Source organism: Oryx dammah, unplaced genomic scaffold, assembly GCF_014754425.2.
Source record: "Oryx dammah isolate SB20612 unplaced genomic scaffold, SCBI_Odam_1.1 HiC_scaffold_2, whole genome shotgun sequence".
NCBI lineage: Eukaryota > Metazoa > Chordata > Mammalia > Artiodactyla > Bovidae > Oryx > Oryx dammah.
The window spans coordinates 40611311-40635997 of NW_024070186.1; the positions used below are offsets into that span (position 1 = coordinate 40611311).

At 41.1% G+C, this 24687-nt stretch overlaps 1 protein-coding gene and 1 non-coding gene across 2 annotated transcripts in view; both read right to left on the reverse strand.

Annotated features, from left to right (window-relative positions):
* Window positions 1-23715, reverse strand: part of IGSF10 (immunoglobulin superfamily member 10) — a 30181-nt gene extending 6466 nt beyond the window's left edge. The window contains exons 1-6 of the mRNA XM_040234889.1: window positions 23195-23715; window positions 20791-20985; window positions 19270-19399; window positions 16320-16710; window positions 6016-10326; window positions 4657-5554 (exon numbers count right to left, since the gene is read on the reverse strand). Of these exons, the coding sequence (XP_040090823.1) occupies window positions 4657-5554; window positions 6016-10326; window positions 16320-16710; window positions 19270-19399; window positions 20791-20984 (5924 nt within the window). The 5' untranslated portion in view covers window position 20985; window positions 23195-23715. The remainder of the gene's footprint in view (window positions 1-4656; window positions 5555-6015; window positions 10327-16319; window positions 16711-19269; window positions 19400-20790; window positions 20986-23194) is intronic.
* On the reverse strand, window positions 3729-3800 carry TRNAC-ACA. Its single transcript has one exon. It is a non-coding gene; the product is annotated as a tRNA-Cys (tRNA).
* Window positions 23716-24687: the final 972 nt, after the last annotated feature.

The following is a 24687-nucleotide window of genomic DNA, read 5'->3' on the forward strand; positions in this document are numbered from 1 at the left end:
GCCACCTCATGCGAAGAATTGACTCATTGGAAAAGACTCTGATGCTGGGAGGGATTGGGGGCAGGAGGAGAAGGGGACGACAGACTCGATGGACATGAGTTTGAGTGAACTCCGGGAGTTGGTGATGGACAGGGAGGCCTGGCATGCTGCGATTCATGGGGTTGCAAAGAGTTGGACATGACTGAGCGACTGAACTGAACTGAATCAGTTATTTGGTTAGAAAGTAAATTTTACTTTTTTTAAAAGAAAGTAAATGCCAAGGTAAAATTCCTTAGAAGCATACTAAAGCTTTATCTGTCTCTGCAGGCAACTGTACAGTGACTTGGTCTCTGCATTATGTTGAACTGCATGAACATCACTGTTCTCTGAAGCACTACACGGCCCACTGTTATCATACAGAACCACCAGATGGCAGAATTTCCCTGATAAAACTAAATAGTTTTTCAGAAAGACCAGTGGAAGCTGAGTAACTGCTAACAACGCAATCAAAAACACCTATAGGTGAAAACATTCATTACATGTGTTTCTCCTAATTTTTTGGCAACATGAGCTAAGAAGGTGGAGTGAAAAAGTGTGTATGACCTTTCATAGCATAACTGCTAAACAATTCCAACAGCCTCAAGTCATTTATCTTCCAGCAAAAAACCTTAGTTAGGAAGAGTATTGTAGGACAACTTACAGCTGCTGATAGCCTTTTTTTTTCTTCTCTCAAGCCTGGAAAGAATTCATCTGGCATGTAAAGCAAAGGAAAGTCATCATTATGGATGCACTTAAAAGTGGAAACTACAAGGGTCTTTGCTCACCATACAGCTGAAAAAAAAAAAAGTACTTAGAGGTAGTTACTTACCCTTTTCACCATGTTACATCGCTACCTGCTGTCATTCTTTCCTAATGCTAAGAACAGTGTTTCTCAAACTTGGGTGCACATTAAAAGTATTTGCATAAAGTAGTGCTGATGCCTGGTTCCCACCTCCAGAATTTGTGACTTATGGTGTGGAATGTGACCTTGGACTCAGTTTTCCGAATGACTCTCAAGTGCAGCAGCGTCTGAGAACCACTGCTGTGAATCTTTGTCCTCAATGCAGTTCCCTCATCACCTACATCAGAGTTACACAGGGTCTCATTTAAGATGCATATTTACTGGTTTTCACTGTTCAGAGATTCTGATCCAGTAGATCTGGCCACGGATTGGGTAACCCAGTGTTTAACAAGCTTCCCAGGTGACTCTGTGATCAATTAAGTTTGCAGACCAGTCTCAAATTTGAGTGTGCACCTGGACGGCTTTTAAGAACACAGATTGCATGTTTTGATAGAGAATCAGGTTCAAGTTCTCAGGTGATGCTAGTGCTATTAGTAGGCGGACAACCCTTTGAAAACCAGTGACTTAAAATGAACTTCCCTGACCTTTAAATCTGATACTTCTGGAAGTTGTTTTATATATATAAGAGAATTGTGTTTCCTTTTATAAGCTGATGTTTTTAAGAGAAAACTGACTTTGGAAAGTGGAAGTTTTCCTTGAGTAAAAGAAAGGGAATTCTTTTAGGAAGATTAATGGACAATGAAGCATTTGCAATCTTTTTAAAGCAGTGTTTCTTGGACCTTATTGTGCATGTGATTCAGCTGGAGATATATATATTTTTAAAGAACCCTGGGAGAATTTATTTGTCCAAGTAAACAACATGCTTCAGTGATCACATGCTGATTTAATGAAAATACTTTTAATTAGTTATATGATATTTTTGTATCTTTTTAATAGAACAGATATATTACCATCCTAACTATGTTTTTTCCCCCAGACTTTAAACTTTTTATTTTGTTTTGGGGTATAGCCAATTAACAGTGGTAGTTTCAGACTGAGTGAAGGGACTCAGCCATACATATATATGTATTTATTCTCCACCTGGGGATATTTTTAAAGTGCAAATTCAAATTCTGATTCTGCCCATCTGGGGTGGGGCCTGATGTTTTGTTGTTGTAACAAACTCCTTGAGGAGCAAAAATCTGAAGCAGAGGAAACAGAATTCTGTCTGAAACATAGGTCAGGTAAGTCCTATTGAAAGTCGTGGAGGTAGACCTATAGTGCTCTAAGCCTGAGACAGTTTAAAAAAAATTCAGAAAAGGCTTTCTTAGTTCAGATGACAACTAGGCTTTTAAAACAGTAAAAGGTTTTGCTTATTTCAGTCATGGTTGAGTAGACTTGTGTGAGTGTAGCTATGTTTTCATTTTTAGAATCTAAAATTCAGACTTCTAGAACCAAGAAATGGGAATAGCAAGGACTCTATTTAACAGCAGAAGTGCCCTTTTTATTTCTGGTAATATCTTAAGCACCTAACTAAAGAGTATTCTTGCCTCGTTGAATGGGTTACTTGCAGAATAATCACTAAAAGTGTCCAGTTAGCAAACAAGCTGTGTAGTTCTTTATAAAAGAATGCCAGTACCTCTGGTGGGCCTTTGATAGCATCTGTGATCTTATACCGTCTATTGGCTTTTCCATATTGTGAACAATCTTTCCTTGTTCCATAAGTGCTTTCCCAAAATGAAATACAAACAGCCTGCCTGATTTCTTTGCTATTAAACTCTGGAGGATTTGTTGGACTGTTTAGGTCAAGATTTATTCTGAGAATGCTAATGTGTTTTAGACATTCCTTTGGATTAACTTTTTAAGACATTCCCTTACATTTTTTCATACCTCTTCCATTCTTAAAAACCTACTTAATGTCTAGTAAATATTTTGGACGTTTTCTTTACAACGTAAAATTGGAACTTTGTTTGTAATTCCGTCACAGGTGTGATATCTTCTATGCCTGCATTGGTTTCTTCTTGCATAGTGAAACTGTGTTAATGATTACACAGAATAATGAGCAGTTTCTAGGTAAATGAGAAGCACCCCCATGTACTGCAGGGTGATTAATAAATAGACATGCTGATACAATTAAATGTAAAAACTGGTAAACTGTTGAATATATTTGATGCCACAAGTGGGTATATGTACAGTAGATGACAAGCATAAACATGGGGTCTTGTGAAGTTTACATTTCATAACTCAGCATTTTTAAATTTTAAATCTAAATTTCAATTTAAAATTTAGTTTTTTTGAGATTTGAACAACATAAGTTTAATTTGATGAACATATTATAAAATTCTGTACTCCACACTTATCAAAGGTATCTCTGCAATGATTATTTATAGATATGGTCTATATTCTTGTTGTGTTAAATATCCCTAAAGTTTAGCCAGTACCCATTCCTGAGTCGTGCAAAGTTATCACTTGTTTTCCAGGAACATTATCTTGGGCCTGGTTTATAGGAACTCAATAATGACTGACAGAGGCATGTGAAGAGTTTTTCTTGTCCCTTCAAGATTCTTATTAGCCACAGCTCAAACTCATAACCATGACTCCTTCAGCTGAAGATAAGCTTGAATTAGTTCCTTAGAGACTACTGGAAAATTTAGGTAATTTTGATGACTTATTTGAAAAGCTTGAAAATTAACATTTATTTTGGCATTAAAGATCACAAGTAAAATTCCTTAACTATATCCATTACCAACTCATACTTTGAGACTAGAAAAAAAATATCTATTTTACACATAAAGTGTGAAAGTGAAGTCGATCAGTCGTGTCCGACTCTTTGCAACCCCATGGACTGTAGCCTATCAGGCTCCTCTGTCCATGGACTTTTTCAGGCAAGAGTGCTAGACTGGATTGCTATTTCCTTCTCCAGGGGATCTTCCCGACCCAGGAATTGAACCTGGGTCTCCTGCATTGTAGGCAGACGCTTTACCGTCTGAGCCACCAGGGAAGCCATTTTACACATAAACTGACTTCATGCAATGATTTTTCATAATATGACAGAAAAGATGGGCTGAACATTTCCATTTAATGTTTATTAGTAGAAACTACCCATGCAAGTAAAATTATATGTGTAATTTATCTTTTCTGTCATATTATGAAAAATCATTGCATGAAGTCATGCAAATAGCAAAAATTAATAATCTAGTAAATTCTTATTTTTTCCAAGAGATTTAATTGCTACAGAAAACAGATAAAAATTAATATGACTGAATCAGAACATATTGGAGAAAGTCTGTATGTGTATATGTGTTGTCTGACACCATCAGCGTGATGGAGGTCCTGAATACATTTCACTTTGTGAAGCCTTAACTTCATAAAGGTGCTTTGCACTTTTAGGGTAGAATAAAGGAAGTACAGATTGCACTAAAATTGAAAATGCTTTACTAGGAGACTCTGAAGAGTAAATTAATGAAGTGCATCTCTCCAGACCTTGTTTGCATTACAAAATTCCCTCTTATTTTTTGATAGAAAGATTATAAATACATTTACACAGTTACTGTTTTAAAAACCTGTCAGAAGTATGGAAGAAAATGAGAGTTTTTTAAAAAATCTTTTTTTTAACTATATAAACTCAACAAGAAATTGGCCCTTAGAATATAGCATGTAAAACTTTCTTTTTACATAATCTATATTTTACATATATCTATATACATCTCAAAAGGATTAGGTCTCCTTAGAGCAAGTTACTTTTATGAGCAGAGTCTCCCTAACATTGCTGCAAGCCTCGCTCTACCACTTTCTCCATTTCAGAAGTTGTAAAGCTAAACAGACGAAGATAATCTCAACTGAAAGGTAGGGTTTACCTGTGCCACTGGCCGATGACAGCCCTTGACGGTAGCCTCCAGATGATTTCCGGTTTTGGCTCCCCAGTGGCTGAGCAGTTCAGCAGTAGTTTGTCCCCCAGATTCACCTCAGTCCATTTCTGGGATGCAGATTCTATCCTGGGGATGGTCTCTTGTTCTTCCACTGTGATGATTACCACCCTTCTCTCTGAGCCAGTGGAGCTGGTAGCAATGCATTCATAAGTGCCCCTGTCTGAAGAGGCTACATTTCTAATAATCAGAGTTCCATTTGAAAATAAGAACTTAGAGTTGACGAATTGTAATGGTTTCACTTCAGTGCCATCTGAGAGTACCCAGTGTACACTGGGCTGAGGATTGCCTTTTGCAGTACAGGGCAGTTTCAAACTTTCACCCCAAGTCCCTGCAATAACTTGCCTCTTTTGCTCTAGAATAACAGGTGGGGCCGCGATGACTTGTATTTTAACCAGCAGTGCATCCTGGCCCACTGAGTTGCTGGCTACACATTTATAAAAGCCTCGGTCATAAATGCTGAGATTGTGGATGACCAGTGTTCCGTCAGATGTCACTAGGGCCTGTCTCTTCCCCTCAGATGATTCAGAGATCACCGTCTGGTTTGCAAGAATCCAGGAAATTGTAGGGCTGGGCCTCCCATCAGCTCTGCACTTCAACTTGACTGTGCTTCCAGAATGGACTGTGATCTCCTTAGTATGTCTCTCCCTGATCCGAGGGGGATAGGAAACCACGGACAAGGTGACGTGAAGGTGGTCTGTGCCGAATGGATTGGATGCCGAGCACAGGTACTGTCCACGGTCCTGAATGTCCACCCTCTGTATGGACAGGGTGCCATTGGCGAGCACCTGGAACCTGCTATTCAGTTTCCTCTTAGATAAATCAAGTCCTGATAAGAAAGAAATTTATAGTCATAGGTCATCAAAGTTTAGATGGAAAACAAATTGCCCATGTGGAAGTCACAAAAGGAGAGCTATCTTTTTGTTAGGCTGCTGGGAACAAATATATTTAAAATTAAGATCCTTAGTCTTCAGATTGATAAAATTATTTCTGGATTTTAAAAAAACAACACCCTAGTTTTCATGTAAAAGCCAGATGGTTCAACACAATGACTTTTTTTTTTTTTAGATCTGCTTTAAAAGCATTTTTTAAAAATGATCTTAACATACGTTTTGAAATTTTCTAATGAGAAAAAAGTCATGCATATATCAAATGAGGATATTAATAGTTTGTGTGTCTTGGAGAAATTTCATGCTGATGTTGACTCTGAATATGTAACCCTGAAATGTCACACAGTATTTTCTTTGTTTTGTTACTAAAGACTAAGTGTAAAGAAACCGTTTCAAATACCTGATGAGACTCTGGTCCAGTGGATAGTGGGCACGGGATTTCCAGCAGCCTCACAAGGAAGAAAGGCATCTGAGTTAGCTGGAACAGTAAAACTTGCTGCTTTTCCTCCGATTATTCTGGGCCTTTCAAATACATCCCTAGATAAAGCATCAAAGGGGAGGAATTCGGAAGTTGTTATTTTTTGAACTGCTGTTTTATCAAAGCCACTTTTCTTTGCATTCTTCTGTATATCCCAGTTTGAAGCATGAGTGGTGACCTCTGGCAAGCCTGGAGTGGGCAGTACATGCACTACTACTGGCTTTTGGCCTTTTTCAGCAATTTCTGGGTGTGACTTGTGCCAAAAGTGGTTTTCTGACCAGGGAGAGTGAGTATGCTTAGAATCCTGTGGTTTAACTGTTATTAGTGCTGGCATAGGAGTAGAAGGTAACAGATTGGAGTAGGTAAAGTGAATGGTTCCAACTGCAAATTTGGCATTTGGGTGAGTTTGGGGAGATGCTACTGCCAGTTGCTGTGGAGTAGCATTGTGCTTTGAGGATTCATGTGCCTCAACCATTGTACTTGTCATCATCCTGAAAGTGGGCATGGCCATATTGTCAGTAACCTCACTTTGATTACTCAAGGGAGGGGAGGTGGGAATTGGCATTGGAGTGGCACTGGAGCGCAGGAAGGTTGGCATGGTTGAGTGTCTGATTGTGTTCCTAGTAGGGGTACTCTGTAGTTTGCTGGACAAAGTGGTTTCAGAAGCAGTTATATTCTTCAAAGCCTGAGTACCCTCCTGGGATGGTTGTCCAAGTACAGCCGTCAGATTAAAGGCTCCTGGATGAAGACCAACTGTGCTTGAAATTTCTTTTGTGTTCTCTAGAGGAGAATGAGTGAAAGCAGACACACTGGGCTTGGTTGAAGCTTCAGCTGTTGTTGGAACAGGAGATGTCACAGTGGTGGATGTAATGAAGCCAGAAGTCTGGGTGGGAGAGGTATTTGGGTCCCTCATCGTCTTCTGAGGCTCCTTTTTCCTTTGTACTTTTCGTACCCTGGGTCTGTCTATCTGGGCTTTGTTGATAATGATAGATGCAGGGGCAGTAGGCGTGGTCGTCAGCATGTCTGTTTGCATTGATACGGAATTTGCACTTGATTCTTTGCTTGAGCTACTAGGAGACATAGGGTAAATGGGTAGGGAGGGCAGCTCCTTCATGGATGGGAGACTTACAAGGCTGTGTGTGTTACTGAGGTGAGTTGTGGCTGGTGTTATAGATGGGATTTTCATTACACTAGCTGAGAGTGTTTTGAAATGGAAGGGAGAAATTTTATCTGTGGGCAAAGCAGGAGATATTTTAGGAAGCACCGTGTCTGTGCTGCTTTGTGAGCCAAATTTACGCTGATTCTTTAGCTTTTCTCTTCGGATGTGGTTACTTACAAAGATCTGATGCCAGGGGATTTTCCTTCTTGAAAATCTGGTAATAGCTAGAGTGGTAGGCACAGGTGACTCGATGGTGGGGCCTGGCAGTGAGGATACAATCACAGAGTATCTGGTGGTTTCATTGGCTTTAGACCCACTTGGGTAACTAATATTTGTTGCGTGAGTCGTAACTGCAGTAGTTGGAGTCTCTTGGGTACTTTCAGCACTGAAGTATTTTATCATAGGGGTGGTCTTCTCAGCATCTGCATTTGGTTTGTTCTCAAGCCGTAACGATGGGTTGTGAACTAGAGTTGTAGGTTCTTCTGCTGTGATGCTGGCCGTTTCAGTTCTGGGGAGGGTGATGAGGGATAAGCTTGGAGAAGACAACGCTGCCTCATCAGTGGTGAGCCTTTCTCTGGGAGAACAGGATGGGCACACTGCACTGAGCTCTGCGGCTGGAAATGTGGTGGTGCTTTCTTCTGAAGAGCCTCTGAGTGTGGGCCTTACAATGCTGAATCTATGCTGTCGGAGAACTGGCGTCCTATATGGGCTGATAATTCGCCCCCTGCTCCAAACTTTTCGCCATCTTCCAAAGCGCCTGGACAGCGGACTGTTCATTGTACTCTTTCTAGGAATGTGTAACTGAGAAGGAGCAGCAGTGTGTGGGCCTGAACGGAGCTTAGTGGTGCTAGGTTTGTGAGTACTTTGAGAAGGAGAGTGATGGCTTCTGGGTTCACCAACTCCTGTTACAGATCTCTGATAACTATTTGTGGCATTTACTGACTCTAAAAATATACCAGCTTTGCCCACAGCATTACTCAGCATTTGGATATGGGTATCTTTGATCGCAGTAGCCCCCACTGTAACTGGGGATGCAGTTTGCAAGGGCTCTTTTTTTCTCTCCATGTCGTCAGCATCCTGAAACAGAGTTGCTTCAGTTAGCAGAGGAAACACATTAGGTAAATTTGGGTTGGTTGTGTCTTGCATTTCGCTTGATGCGGTTGGGTTTATATTCTTTGGCGTGACTTGAGTTCTAATAGTCGTAGATGGTCTGAAATCTCTTGGTTTTTCAGGTGATAGGGTCTGTGGACTGACAATTGGGGAGACTGGGGTGCCATCAGTTTTACTTGTCACAGGGCTGTCAGGTGATTTTCTGGAATCTGCAGTCACTGTCCTTGTCAGAACGTCTGCAGCGTTAGTTGCTGGGACCGTAAGTTGCTCATCTGGAGGGAGCATGCCTGATGAGTCTGCTTCCTCACCAGGTCTATCCAGGAGTTGGGTGACTGGTGGAGGCGGCTTTCCTGTGGTATTTTCTTGCTTTTCTGGCATAACATTCTTTTTAGCTTTCTCCAAAAGCGCTGCCCAGTGCCGTGGGTCAATTCTCCGGGCAGAGGGAGGGAATTGCCTCCTGTGCTCCCTATAACGCCAGCTGGTTGACTCTCCACGCCTCTGGGATATTAATACCCGCTGTTTGGGATTCTTACTTGGGCTCAAGACATGTGTTCCAGCCTCAGCCCCCATGGGAGGAGATGTGGGGAGATGGGCAGCTGGTGGATCCTGAAGCTGACCCATGGAATTGGGCTCATCAAACCCTGATCCATCTGTTTCTACATTATGCTCTGCTGACTTTTGCCCTTTTATTTTGACTAAAACTTGGTTCACTAAAATATCAACCCCTGCTGGGTTGGCTGCTACACAGCAATAGTGACCCTGGTCTTTCTGAGCGACCTGTAATAGTCTTAATGTGCCATTGTTAAGAATTTGCTTCTCTCTTGAGGACTGTTGAAGCACAGTGTTTCCTGGGAGAACCCAGCTAACAGAGGCATCTGGGATACCGGTAGAATGGCAAGGAAGGTCAAGTGTTTCACCAACAGAAGCTATATGACGAGCTCCATTTTCCCGATAGGCTTCTACGTTGGGCTCTACCACGGTAATCCTGTATGTGAGGATATCTGCTTCATCGTAGTTCGTGCTTATGCAGTGGTATAGGCCAGTGTCAGAACTATCAGCCATCTGGAGTCCCAGTTTTCCACTTTTGCCTATCAGGATTCGTCCGTCCTCACTCACATAAGGGGCTGTCACTTTACTTCCATCAGCTAGAAGCCACTCCAGATGTGGAGGAGGCTCTCCTTGGCCAGGGCAGTCTAGGTCAACGGTCCCACCGACCACAACAGTGCGTTCCAGCTTAGTACTGTTATCTTTGGAAATCATGGTCCATCTGTGTGTCTCTGGCTTTATCTCTGACCTTGGTAAAGTGACTTGGACATCACTGGAGTACTGGATCTGCAGTGTACTGAGGGTGGTGGCAGTTCTGTTTAGTTGCAAGGAAATTCGGTCTTGCATTAACCACGGGGGATCTGCTCGGAGACCAGCCTCAATGTTGGTAAAGATGTCTTCAGGCTTCAGTACCACCTGTTCATATTTGTAGCAGAGTTGTGGAGTTTCAGTGAACAAGTGACTCCTTTGTAGGATCAGAGGAGAGTCACTGTACAAAGCCAGAATCTGCCACACTGGCTGAATGTGGCTGTAATCTATGTCACACACCAGGAATGTTGAAAACGAAGCATTTAGCATGATGTAGTCATTTTCTGCAGTGAACGCAATGGATGAGGTCATTGCTGGCTTTTGGATACTGCAGATCATGTTAGCTTCATTTCCAGTCTGGTCTGTTACATTCAAAGTCAGAGAGCCAAAGGGAGCCATGAACTCTTGGGGAGAGATCGACACAGAACCACTGTCTTCCAGAACAGTCAGGTTCTTCAGCTTCAGAGAGGGGTCAATGGTGGGTTTGGCACACAGGAAATCTGCAGCTGGGACCCTAACTAAGGGCTTGCCTTTAGAGGTCCTGGGGTTCGTGCAAAGCGGACACTGCTGAGGACTGGAGGGACTTCTGTCCTTTTTGCATTTTATGATATCTAGAAAAAAATGACAATTGAATTATTGCCCATTGTGGCTTCTTCATGAATTAACATTTAAACATTTTGAATAAGTAGCTTTTGCTAGAACTTGAAACAATTTGGAAATTTTAGTGTTTCTTTTTTTTTTTTTTGGTCTTTGGATTGATTTCTGAAAATGTTATTGTCTATATACCCTGCCACAATATTACATCCATAGGCACAAGGATTTTGTTTCTCATGCTCACAGCTATATTTTCCATGCCTAAAAAGCATGTGGGGTACATATTTGGTTCTCAGTATTAATTGAGTAGTTCCCTTATCTGGCAAAACAAAATGATATGTTTATCACTTTTTATTAGCTTATTATTTAGTTCTGTTTCCCCATTTAATGTTTTAAGGCTCAGAGAATTTCAGTGTCCTTTAAATGATAACTTGTTTAATGAGTTACCATTTATACATTCTTGGATATCATTAAAAACCCAAGTTTCTGTCCATTACTAAAAAGAATGATGAATGAATTACAAGGTACCTTGGCCTGGTCTAGCTTGGTTGCAATAGGAATGGAGGGAACAAGATGGATGCTGGAAATAATGAAGCCGGTAGAACCAATCAAGAAAGAGGTGAGGATGTGGCTGAACAAGGAGGGTTATTAAGAAGAGTGCAGAAAGACACAGTATGACTTTGGCACCTGAGGTAGACTCAGTTGAGGAGGATCAGGTTTAATGTGGAGAGAGGGAAGCTGTGCCCAAGCAACGGGGCAGCCCATGAAAGGTCTGACATATATACTATATATAGGTATGTACAAAAGCTTTTTGTTTCCGCTCATTTTATTTAGTATGAATAGAATGTTAGATTTCTAATTTATATTACCTGAAAACTTTGATATAGTTCCATGTATTTTGGCATCTAGTATTACTGCCCTCACGGTCAGACACGCCCTCCTCACTCTGGAACGCTTAGGCCACGTTGGGCAGCACACAGCAAGCCAGCATGCTGGCCAACGTGGCCCAAGTGTCTGAGAGTGACGAGGGCATGTCTGACGGCGAGTGCGACAGGGTCAGCCTCTTCAGCTTGGCCGCTCAGCTGTCGCCCAGCGGGCAGGGCAATGCTGAGACTCTGACTGTGATGCTTCAGGAGCAGCTGGACGCCATCAACAAAGAGATACGGTTGATCGAAGAAAAGGAGAACACGGAGCAGCGGGCCGAGGAGACTGAGAGCAGGGAGGGCAGGGGGAGCTTAGGCAGCCTCCGTCGTTTTAAATCAGTGAGCTCCCTCAACCTGCATCCCGCCCCTGCTCAAGCCCAGAAAGAGGCGGCACTGCCCAGCACGGGAGGGAGACCGGCTGGGCATCATGACTCGGTTACAGGAGAAGGCAATGGCAACCCACTCCGGTACTCGTGCCTGGAAAATCCCATGGACGGAGGAACTGGGTGGCTGCAGTCCATGGGGTCGCACAGAGTCTGACACGACTGAAGTGAATTAGCAGTAGCAGTAGCATTACTGCTAAAAGTCTATAAAATTTACTAGTGATTAAAAAAAAAAAAATTGAGTGAGGCTTGAGGCTTTAATCCAATTCTGAGAATATAAAGAAATACTATGTTGTAAAAAAAAATACAAAACAAAATTAACAAGTGATATAGTATTATTTAAAGTACAGATTTTGTTCAAATTTCACAAAATTTTATGCTAGTGACCATTTGTTTTCATGTCTTATTCAAGATTCCACATTGTATTTAATTGAGCAGCTTCAGTTGCATGCAACAAATTCTGGTAAGTTCTCTTTTCATTTTTATTCTAATTTTCCTTGTCATGGCATCTTAGATACACCTATCATTTAAAAGTGGACATTTAATTTCCAGATACATGGGATTTTTGTTTAAAGTCTCTTTAATATTAGTCTCATTTTGATATTAATATGTCATTTAATTCTTCTCTGCAAAAAAATAAAAATACTACTCTGGTGAGCCTATTTTAAATGGCTGGTCACAGCAATACTTGATAAGAGATATGGGTTTTACCTTATACAAAATACAGCTAGGGACTTACATCCTGTTCCATATCATGCATTTAGACACAGCATGTAAAAGAAGCACTGTACTTCTTAGAAGATCTCATTTGACAAAGTGACTGCACAGGGTCAAATCATCTTCCTGTAATTGTGCAGTTCCTCAAAGGCCTGAGACAAATCTCTCTGATCACTGACTCCAAACTCTTCAGTGTGACAGGCACTGTCATATTTATCTGGCTCCTCAGCATTCTTCAGCAAATTGTAAAGTGCCAGCTTACCCAGAGGAGGTAGTTGGCAAGCCTGTCAAAGAGGCTTTTATCAACCACCTACTTACCAACGAGCTGTGACCTTTTACTACTTCCCAGTAGCCTGGGGTCAAACCCTGCTATGGCAAAAAAAAAAAAAAAGAAAAAAGAAAAGGCAGACTTCTGGTTTAATTAAACCTCATCATAGAATTATACTCACATCTTGGTTTGATAATTGCTCAGCGCTGGACATCAAGTATTTTAGCTCAGTTGCAAATCTGATCACATTATTTCCATTCTCTCCATCACACTAGATTCCATTCACACAGAAATGCCTTCCAGTCCTCAACTCTGCCATACCCTGTCATGCTCTTAGCATATGCTGTCCTTCTACTTGCAATACACTTGCTGTCTGATAGGCTGTCTTCCATTACTGCTTGACTACTTACCTTCTTCGTCAACAAGCTGGAAGAGCACTCCTCAGTGGGCTCCCAGCTTTATGTTCTCCTAGTACCTTCCACTTCCCCTATCCTAGCTCTCATCACCCACTAGTAGAAAGACCTGTCTAGTCTGTTTGTCTCCAGCCCTGGTAAATGGATGGAAAGATTAGAGAAAGGGAGGAAGGGCAGTCTAATTCTAAGACCACATTTCTTCCACATTTTAGCTTACAAATTGAGATGTGTCTTACAGTTGAAGTTGTCTTACAGTAGTGACTGACCAGCTGGCAGTCTTGCTATAGCTACCACTGCTGGCACACACACCAATACTGCCATCAGTTCAGTTCAGTTCAGTCACTCAGTCGTGTCTGACTCTTTGCGACCCCATGAATCGCAGCATGCCAGGCCGCCCTGTCCATCACCAACTCCTGGAGTTTACCCAGACTCACGTCCATCGAGTCAGTGATGCCATCCAGCCATCCCATCCTCAGTCGTCCCCTTCTTCTCCTACCCCCGATCCCTCCCAGCATCAAAGTCTTTTCCAATGAGTCAACTCTTTGCATGAGGTGGCCAAAGTACTGGAGTTTCAGCTTTAGCATCAGTCCTTCCAAAGAAATCCCAGGGCTGATCTCCTTCAGAATGGACTGGTTGGATCTCCTTGCAGTCCAAGGGACTCTCAAGAGCCTTCTCCAACACCACAGTTCAAAAGCATCAATTCTTCGGTGCTCAGCCTTCTTCACAGTCCAACTCTCACATCCATACATGATCACAGGAAAAACCATAGCCTTGACTAGACGGACCTTAGTCAGCCAAGTAATGTCTCTGCTTTTGAATATGCTATCTAGGTTGGTCATAACTTTTCTTCCAATACTGCCATAGCTGTTTATATATTTTGTTTTCTCTCAACTGAGTTACATGCACTGTTGGTATTACATAAAGATTATACTGTGCTTGCCGTTAAAATAAGTTATGTATATAGAAAGGCTTGGAAACAATAAAAGGACATAAATTTAATATTTGTGATAAAACTGTCAGAGAAAAGGCCACAAATCCATATTTCCTAGAAAAACAACACCTAGAGCTTTGTGAAACCCAGAAGTGGAAGATAGCCATAAACAGATGAAGCTGTGTTATATTTGACTAGTGACCACATACATACAAAAGGACTGTCAAATGAGGCAATTGAAGGTATGAAGATCAGTCTCTTGAAATAGATGGGAAAAAAATCAAAGCAGAAGCTGATGTGACTAGAGAGGATGAAGAGAAAAGGGAACCCTCCTACACTGTTGTAGATGATGTATCCAGTACGTGGAACACTATCTAGGTTCCTTACACACAACAAGAGAGTTAACATATGATTCTGCAAATCATACTCCTGGACATATATCCAGAGTAAACTCGAATTCAAAAAGATCCATGTGCCCCGGTGTTCATAGCAGCACTTCTTACACTAGCCAAGACATGTCCATTGACAAATGAATGGAAAAAAATAATGTGGTGTATATATGATGGAATGGTATGCAGCCATAAAAAGAATGGAATAATGCTATTCGCAACAACAGGGATGGACCAGAGATTATCATACTAAGTGAAGTAAGTCAGACAGCAAAAGACAAAACCCCATGCCAGTCTATACTACCCCATGCCAAGCAAGCTGGGCTACTTACTGCGCTCTTCATGAGACTTACCCTGTTTATATGTACAAAGCAGCATGATAATCACGTTTGTTGAATGCTTATGTTATGTCATATATTTTGCTAAGCACTTTATATGTATTATTTTAATTACTTTTTTCAATTATTGGTATCCCTATGTTACAGGTGAGAAAACTGATCTATAAGAATCTAAATAACTAGCCCAAGATACCCAACTTTTCTAGCCTCAATTTCTTCATCTCTAAATTGAGGATTAAATAGAAAGCAGCAAGCACAATGTCAAACACAAACTGAAAATATGTTACCTTCCTGCTCCCTCCCTATTATTCCTTCCTTTTCTTTTGGTATGTTATTCAAGGCAGAAGTAACTTACTGATTCTGCCTCCTATAGAACTAAATTTTCAGTATAAACATTTTGCTCTTTTTCATCCATGCCTCATTGTCTTTTTATGGGTTGAGCATATTTACCTACAAGATTGCAAACTCCTGGAGCGCAAAGGTGGTATCTTTTGGCCTAAAGCAGTTAACTTTTTGACTAATTATATTGACTAAGTGTATATACACATACATATATATGTGTGTATCTATATATTTCACCATAGCAACTGCAGATTTTTCCCACTTTTCTCAGACTTCCAACCTTGACCCCTTCCTAGCACCCTCCTTAGTTTCCTCTCCTACAAAGAAGGAAAAGGCATCAGGTAAGAACTTTCTTACGCTCTCCATTAGACCCATGAACTCACTTGCCTCTGTACCCATCTAGTCCTTTTCTCTCCTGTCTCCTAAGGAAAACCCCTCCACCCACCTAAAGGCTGGGTCTGTTGCCATCCAGCCTTTTCAGGAGGCTGGCTCAGTTGATGATCTGCTCTTTCTGCAATGTTGCTACCTTCTCTCTCTCAAAAATCTCTCCTTAGCTTTAATGTGCTCATGTCTGTTTGATGCTCAGAGAGTCCTGAGTGATGGCATATTTCCATCTGGCAGTCACCCTTCTTCCCTCACTTCAAGCCAGGTCTCTCCAGGATCAGCTGTAGCCCTGCCTCCCCAACCCCTGCATAACAATCCAGCTCTCATTGCTCTTTCTAATAGCCACCACTTAGATGTCAAAACCAATGGGCTCCTTTCAGTCATTCCCTACGGACTGAATTAATTGAAATAGTGAGATTAGTTGTTAACCCATTTTCTCCAAGAGTGAAAGCTCCACAATCACTTTTGCATCCCTATGTTCTCTCTGACTTCTTGTAACTACTTGTTGACTGAATGCATCTTGCCTCTTACTTTGCTGTCAAAGCACGTTTTACATTCTGATTGCTTATCTGTATCACACCAGATGTGTAGTTCAAGCAGACACAGAGCTCTTGGTGGTTGCTTTGCTGAACACAAGGCCTTGAATAAAACTCAAAAAAATATGTATTGACCAAATGACTGAAAAGAAAATAAGAGGGAAGGGTTTCTATGCCTTGTGGTAAGTAGGGAAGAGTAACACATGATACATTTTTTAGCTCCCAATCTTGCTAAAAGCCAGAAGTGATAATTGACCTGAATTAAAGATTATTCATTAATGAATTAAGACAGTTCATTCTCACTGAATTATTGAGATTTCATTTTCTTTCAACATCTCCATGCAGATTTCGTCTATTGAATTATAACAAAGAAATAGTCTAGGTACCTGGCTTCTCCCGTAACCAGTCAGACAGCCATTTCAGTTGACAGTCGCAGATCCAAGGATTCCCATGAAGATAAAGGCTTTCCAGATCAGACATGTAGGTGACCATCTCTTGAGGGATGGAGCTCAGAAAGTTATCAGACAAGTATAGGTACTTAATGAAAGATGTTTTAAATATCCGGAGGTAGCGCAAGGAGACAAATGTATCCGGATGAAGCTTAGTGAGGTGGTTCCCTTCCAAGTGCACCAGTCGGAGAGAGGTGAGTCCATAAAAAACCTCTGGGTTTATAAACTCAATGTTGTTGTGGTCCATATGCAACCGTGTCAAGCTCCTGAGGCCATAAAAAGTGTCCTTCTGAAGTTTTCGAACTTTGTTATAGCTCATTTTTAAGACCTAAGAATACAAAGAACACGCTTATTTTGTCAAAGGAATTACTACAAAAAGGACAAGCATATTCATAATAAAACATACACTGAGATTATCCAGTCCTTGTGTGGATCCTAATTTGACAAACTAGCTGCAAATTAAATATGGGAATATCAGGGAAATTAGAACACTCATGAATAGTTCGTGATATTGATGAATTAATGCTATAATTTTAAGGTAAAACAATATTTTACACTTACTTTTAAAAGACTAATTTTGATGATATATACAGAAGTACTTACAGATGAAACATGATATCTCAGGTTTATTTCAAAACAATGCAATGAAGTAGAAAAGTAGTGGGGTGGCAGTACAGGTGAAACAATTTCCCCCCCTCCTCCTAGACCTAGAAAACCACTGATTTACTTTGTTTCTCTGGATTTGCCAATTCTCAATATTTAAAATAATGGGTGATACAATATGTGGTCTTCTGTGTCTGCCTTTTTCCAACTAGCCTTATTTTCAAGACTTACCACTAGTTTAGTGTGTAAGTCAGTTATTCATTCTTACTATTGAGTAGTAGTCCACTTTATACATGTAACATGTTTTGTTTATCCATTTATGAGTTGATAGACATTTGTTTTTTTTTTTTTGTTTTTTTTTTTTTTAGTTTTTAGCTATTAAGAGTAATGTGATTTTAATTGAAGTTAAAATAATTTTTCAGTATTTCAGTAGCACTTGGGTATTCTCCAATTCCTTCTCCAGCTACCAGCTGAACATACTTTTTCCCAAAAAGAAAAAAATGCTAGTAAAAACAATGATTTCTTATCATATTTTCCTGATTTGACCTAATCTGTCATCTCTGTTGAGGATGCTTTTTTGGAATGTTAAGTTTCCTAATAAAGAAAATTTGGCGACATGGAACAACTTTGCCCCAAATATTACCAAACTCAATGTTCATCAATATCTATGGGAAACTTAGTCAAGAAAAACGTGTGAATTCCATGAAGAAACTCCATCTAATCTGCTGAAGATATATCTTCCAAATAAAGCCTGATTAAACCAAGTCAACATAATCACTTATCTAGACTTAAACCTATGGCTTTACACAGCCTTGATGTGGTGTGAAAAGACTCACTGTGCACTGGCAATTTATCTTTTCTAAGGGTAGAACTGACAGTTTGTTTTACTGTCATGTATGAGGACCTTTGGGAGACATCTTTTTCTAATTTAAAATCAGGTATCGTTGTACTTCTGAACAGTAGTTTTACTTTTTATTAAAAAATTAATAGACATCATAAATTGAATTAACTTCTCTAAAGCGTCAGGTCCTACTTACAGCAGACATACCAATCTTTATGCCTGATGTTTCCTGCGTTACCTTTGTTCTTGTTCCTAAGAGTTCTTCCTACTTTTTACTTTCTTGCCTCTGGAGTAGTAATTCTTAAAATATTTGATACATTCTTAGAAGTCCTCAAAACTTAAAAAAAATTTAAATAAAGCAATGCAAAAGTAAAGTGAAACTTACAAAATATATTGCTCTACAACCAAACAGTATGGCGGTTCCTTAAGAAACCAGGAATAAAACTACCATATACCCCAGCAATCCCAGTGGTGGGCATATACCCTGAGAAAACCATAATTCAAAAGGACATATATAACCCAATGTTCATTTCAGCACTATTTACAATAGCCAGGAGGTCCATCAACAGATGAATGGACAAAGAAGATGTGGTACATAAATACAATGGTATATTACTCAGCCATCAAAAGGAATGAAATTGTCAGTTGTAATGAGGTATGAACCTAGAGTCTGTCATACTGAGTGAAGTCAAAAAGAGAAACACAAATACCATATATTAACACATATATATGGAATCTAGAAAAATGGTACTGATGAATCTATTTGCAGGGCAGGAGCTTGTGGATGCAGCAGGGGAAGGAGAGGGTGGAGAAACAGTGGCACTGACGTATATACACTACCATGTGTAAAACATAGCTTTGGGAAGCTGCTGTATGGCTCAGTGATGCTCTGTGATGACCTAGAGGGCTGGGATGGGTGGCAGTGGGAGGGAGACTGAAGAGGGAGGGTGTATATATGTATATGTATATATGTATATTTATAGGTGATTCACATTGTACAGCAGAAACAACATTCTACAGCAATTATATGCCAATTAAAAATAAAAACATATTTAAAAAGTTTAAAATACATTGCTTATAAAAAGCTAACTTCTGTGTAAAGATAGCAATTATTTTACAAACTACATTCAATTCCCAGATGAACATGACTAGAAGTGGCCTTTTAGAATTACATTTTTCAGTTCAGTTCAGTACAGTAATCCCTGGGCATTGATACTTCTTTCCATGAGCCTAAGGTTTAATGCATTGAAGAAGGAAATGGCAACCCACTCCAGTGTTCTTGCCTGGAGAATCCCAGGGACAGGGGAGCCTGGTGGGCTGCCGTCTATGGGGTCGCACAGAGTCGGACACGACTGAAGCGACTTAGCAGCAGCAGCAGGAACAGGTAGGTTTTGGAGGCACATCTCACCTCGTTAACTTGCCCCTTCTCAACATCAGTCTCACCTGCAAGGCTTGCAAATCTGAGAAGGTCTTCGCAGGGATTGTGTGAATGCCATTGCTGTGTAGCATTAGTAACTCCAACTTGTTCAGGCCAGAAAAATCTGCTTCTGTTAATCTAACCAAGCTGTTGTACCTGAAATAAAAACATCATTCTAGACATGTCTGTCAACTAAAGTACAAATGTCAAAGCAAAACCCAACAAATGCACACACAAAACTGAATTTCACTCCCCACCTCTCAAACACACACCCCACTAAAGATTCCCTGTGCTCTAAGGAGATAACCCAATGCTTGAAATACTGGAATTCATCAGATGCCATGGAAGGTCAGCCCCTTCACCCAGCCCTTGCATTGTCAGTTAAAATTATTCTACTCACATTCCTGGAACATGCTACATCCCTTCTCATTCTCAAACCTTTGTACGTTATGTTGTATCTTCAGGTTGGAATGCCCTTGACTCCAGCCTTCTCTATTTGTGAACACTGTTAAGACCCAGCCCATTCTCTAATGACATTGCTCCTCGTTCTCCCAGGTGGAATTCATCATTATGAAACAATGGTTAAGAAGCCTGGGCTCTGAAGTCAAATGTTTTAGATATGATTATGAACTCAGGTACCCTGCTCCTGGGAGTAGGGCCAATGCTGGGTTAAAAAAAACAAAAAACAGTAACCTTTCTTTGCCTCAGTTTCCTTGTCTATAAAATGCAAATAATAGAATCTACTTGAAACAGGTTTTGAGGATTAAATGAATGCATTCATGAAGAGTGCTTAGCCCAATGCCAGGACACAAGTAATGTTAGTTGTTATCAGTAGTGATTGATTGTTCCCAAGACACTTAGTATGCTGTATTACAATTCTTGGTAAACTGTACTGATTAAACATCTGTCTTTTCACTTTAACTGGTTTCTACGCATGAATAATGTATACTTCATCATTGTATCCCTGATACCGTCCTTGTGTTTGGTCCATAGTAGGTGCTCACTAATGTCAAAAGATGTTAAGTCTGCCTTTTCGTTCATTCACACACGTTTTTTTCACAAGCCTTTAAAATACAGTCACTTTTTAGCAGATTTAATTACTTATGCATTTTTAAAGTATTTTAAATAATTCAGTTTGTGTGGGGAAAAAAGTCCAAAGGCCTTAAAAAAAAACTAGTTAACTTTTCATATATATATAGGAGGACATTTACCTCTTATGGATATTATCATAACTCTTAATTCTTAGCAAGAGCTATACTGTTACTCAGCAAAAATAGAGCCAGAATGAAGCTTTTCTATAATCATGGGGGTCTCAGCCTACCATGAATGACTTTGGGTTCTAGAAAAACTTTCCCTTAGTAAAAGCTTACAGGGAAAATTTTTTCTTATTGCCCCAGAAAGCTTAAGATCCTCATGCACTCATTTCAGAAGGAAAGTAGTAGTAACAGAATTGTGGTTAATCTACCAAAGTCACAACTGTTTTGGGGATATCACTAGTGTACTCAATCCCTCCTTGAGAATGAAGCAAGACAAGCGCCCTCACGCACCCTAAATTGATACGTTCCACGTTGGGTGGGATGCTCTCTGGGATGGAGGTGAGGTACCGAAACGTGCAGTGCACCTCTGTAGGCACGTAACAGGCACAGCGGCGAGGACAGGCCCTACCCCCAGGGAGGGCTATCAAGCAGATTGCAGTGAAGGAGAGCAATAAGCTGGTGTTTCCCCTGCCTTTCGGCTTCATCCTGAAAAAAAAAAATCATACCTCAGTTATAAATATGGTTTGAGCAGAGTTCCAGTAGACCACACACGGTAATGGGTAATCTGGGACACTGTCCTGTAAGGTTCGGTTCAGTTCCTCAGTCGTATCCGACTCTTTGCGACCCCAGGAATCGCAGCATGCCAGGCCTCCCTGTTCATCACCAACTCCCAGAGTTCACTCAAACTCACATCCATCGAGTCAGTGATGCCATCCAGCCATCTCATCCTCTGTCGTCCCCTTCTCCTCCTGCCCCCAATCCCTCCCAGCTTCAGAGTCTTTTTCAATTAGTCAACTCTTCACATGAGGTGGCCAAAATATTGGAGTTTCAGCTTTAGCATCAGTTCTTCCAAAGAACAACTAGGACTGATCTCTTTTAGGATGGACTGGTTGGATCTCCTTGCAGTCCAAGGGACTCTCAAGAGTCTTCTCCAGCACCACAGTTCAAAAGCATCAATTCTTTGGCACTCAGTTTTCTTCACAGTCCAACTCTCACATCCATACATGACCACTGGCCTTGACTAGACGGATCTTTGTTGGCAAAGTAATGTCTCTGCTTTTGAATATGCTATCTAGGTTGGTCATAACTTTCCTTCCAAGGAGTAAGCATCTTTTAATTTCATGGCTGCAATCACCATCTGCAGTGATTTTGGAGCCCCCCAAAATAAAGTTTGACACTGTTTCCCCATCTATTTCCCATGAAGTGATGGGACCAGATGCCATGATCTTAGTTTTCTGAATGTTGAGCTTTAAGCCAACTTTTTCACTCTCCTCTTTAACTTTCATCAAGAGGCTTTTTAGTTCGGTTATTAGGGACCAATTTCATTTGCAGCTTTTATGGTAAAGCTAACTACAAAGCGATAGTATGTGCGGGCCTCATATGGACTCTTGTGACAAGCAGGGTATTTGTTGTTGTGAAAATTCCTTTACAGATTTTCACTTCTTAATGAAAAGCAGGAATCCCTTTTACTTAGGGATTCCTTAAAAAAAAAAGAAAATGGAAAGCATAATGGGGATATTGTGACAACTGAAATACATAAAGTTTAGTTTCCTGTTTATGCATTAGTTCTTTTAGACTTAAAAAAAAATTGATTATAAAGCTAATACGTGTGCAACACTGAAAAGTCAGAAGTTGTAAAGTCAAATAAAGAAAATTACTTATACTCCCCACCACCCAGATATAATCAATATCATTTTGTTCTATTCCTTCTAGCCTTTTTTTTTTAATTGGATGTGTTTCTGTGTATGTGTGATCAAGTGAAATTTCATAATACATGTTTTATCACTGGGCATGTTTGGTTTTTCATTTTCTTAAACCTTCAAAAACACTTTTAGTTAGAGCTGTAATCACTGAAAGGATGAAAAATCTCTTCCTATTGTCGTAAGTCTTTGCCAAAAAAAAAGACAAATTATACACGTCACTGCCAAATGATGACTATAACGAATAGTAACTGGACAGCTGAGAGGGCTTGAGCCTTATACCTGCCCTACAGTGGGCCACGCTGACCCCTCGCAGGCATGATGTTGTTTTTGCTCTGCTTAGAACATCCCTCTGCCTCTTCCCTTGGTCCCTTCTTCTCACATCTGCTGTTGGCTGGGGGGTGGGGGCATATGCAGGGAAGAAACATGCTCAGCTTGTTGGAAAAAATGGTATCTGGTACCCACATGTGAGGCAAGCCCAGGGAGCCAAACCAAATTTTTGCCTGCAATTCAGAACATACAAAGACGTAATAAGATCTCTATTATGCTTTTCTAAGAAAAGTGATCTTCATAGAATTGTTTCTTTTAGATTCTACCAGCAGCCATCCTTTAACTATAAACTACATTTAAAATAACATGAATGCTGAATTGCTTTATCTTCATATAGGTAGAAATATCATGGAATTACAATTTAGCCCAAATTAAAATCTAATACTGGTTTAATCAGATGGCCACTTCTGTCATTGTAACCGTCTGGTTACCAAATATTTAAATAAATATGTGACTGGAGACAGCATTTCCACCTTCTTATAATTAGGTAAGCAAAGAAAAGAATAGGTTGAAGGCAGTTCTGTCGTTCAGCTAGAAAAACAGAAGTTCTGGGTTGGCCCACTTGAGAGTTACTGAAAAGACACCCAAAAGTTTGAACACATGGGAGTGGATTCCCATAAACTTAAACCTGAAAATGTATATAATGAAATAGAAATTGACAGTACCTGAGCTCTTCTGTCGTCGTCCCGAATCCTCTCCTGACATAGGCAAAGACTGAAAATCTTCCCAAGAAATGTACCCCAGCTGAGTGAGGAAGGGTTTTCTGCTCCCCAGGTGGGCGAATGGCTTGACCTTTCTGGCTTACGGCTCAGGAGTACTGCTCTCACGAGAGAGCTGGAGGCGCCTGGACAGCTGCAGCGTAGATAACCCAAAGTCGCCAGTCAGAAGTGCTTCTTCATAACTGCTGTTGTTACAGAAACAAAACGCAACGTGGAGGTTTGGAAGTGTTCTCTCTCCTCCCTCAACAGTGCGCTTCAGTTCCCCTTAAAGCTGTCAATTTAGGTATATCTATTAACATCACTCCATTTTACCGCCAAGTCCCAGGGATTTCTCCTCCCTTAGCCTTTACGGGCAAATCTATCACAAATGCCCACAATAAGGGTCTCTACCTACTGACGAATCTTTACTAAGAGTGTGTCTTTTGTCCGGCAGCAGTCACTGAGGAGGTGATTTTTTTTTTTTTTTTTTTTTTGCTTTAACTCCTTTCCCTCATCGGTCCTCGCTCCACCCCTCCCGACCCTCACCCTCCCTCGCTGCTCCCCTTGCCCAGACTGGGGCAGAGGACTAGCTGCATTCCCATGCCAAGCCCCTCGCTGGCGCGGGTATCGGTCCTCTCCTCGTCCCAGCAAAGGACTGACGGAGCCGCTCACCTCTCCGCCCAGGTGACCTAGGGGCTCCCGCCGCTGGCATTTCCCGAGTTCAGCTGCCCGGGGGCAAAGGGACCCTCCGCAGCCGAGGAAGGGATGGCGGGGCGGGGCGACGCTGACTTCCGTGTCTGGGGACTGAGCCGAGGCTCCACGGCACACAGACAGATAAGACGCGACCACCCAGGTTTATTTTTGAGAACGCACGGATGCCTGCTCGCTTCTCGTTTCCTCCGCTTTTTTCTAATCCCCAGGATTTCTCAGGCGCATCCTGACTGGTGCGCAGGGCAGCATCAGCCGCGGGACCTTGCCCACGCTTACCTCCTCCACCTGTTGAGTGTAAGGACTTGGCTTTAATCACCGTGAGCTCTTCTCAAGTCTGAGGGTCCCCAGAGTTAGGTCTGAAGGCTGAGAGGTAGCGACGATAACCTGTGATACCTGCAGTTTGATTTTTGTGGGCCAATTTTGGAGAAACCTTTCCTTTTGAAAGGGATTACCAGCACACTGGGTTTAAATGCTGTTTTTCTTCTGAGGGTGTGGTTTTGGGACCAGCAGCGTCAGCATGATCCTAGACCTTGTTAACAAAACATAAATGCTTAGGCTCCATCCCAGACCCACAGAATCAGAAACTGCAGGGATGGGGCCTGGGGTCTGTGTATTAACAAGCCTTCCAGATTGTTCCCATGCAGCAAATTTTGAGGATTTTTGCCGGTTTAAGGAAATAACTTCTTATAATGACAACAGGGTTTACTCTGGCAATATTATTATAAGCATTTCCCAAATACCAACTCATT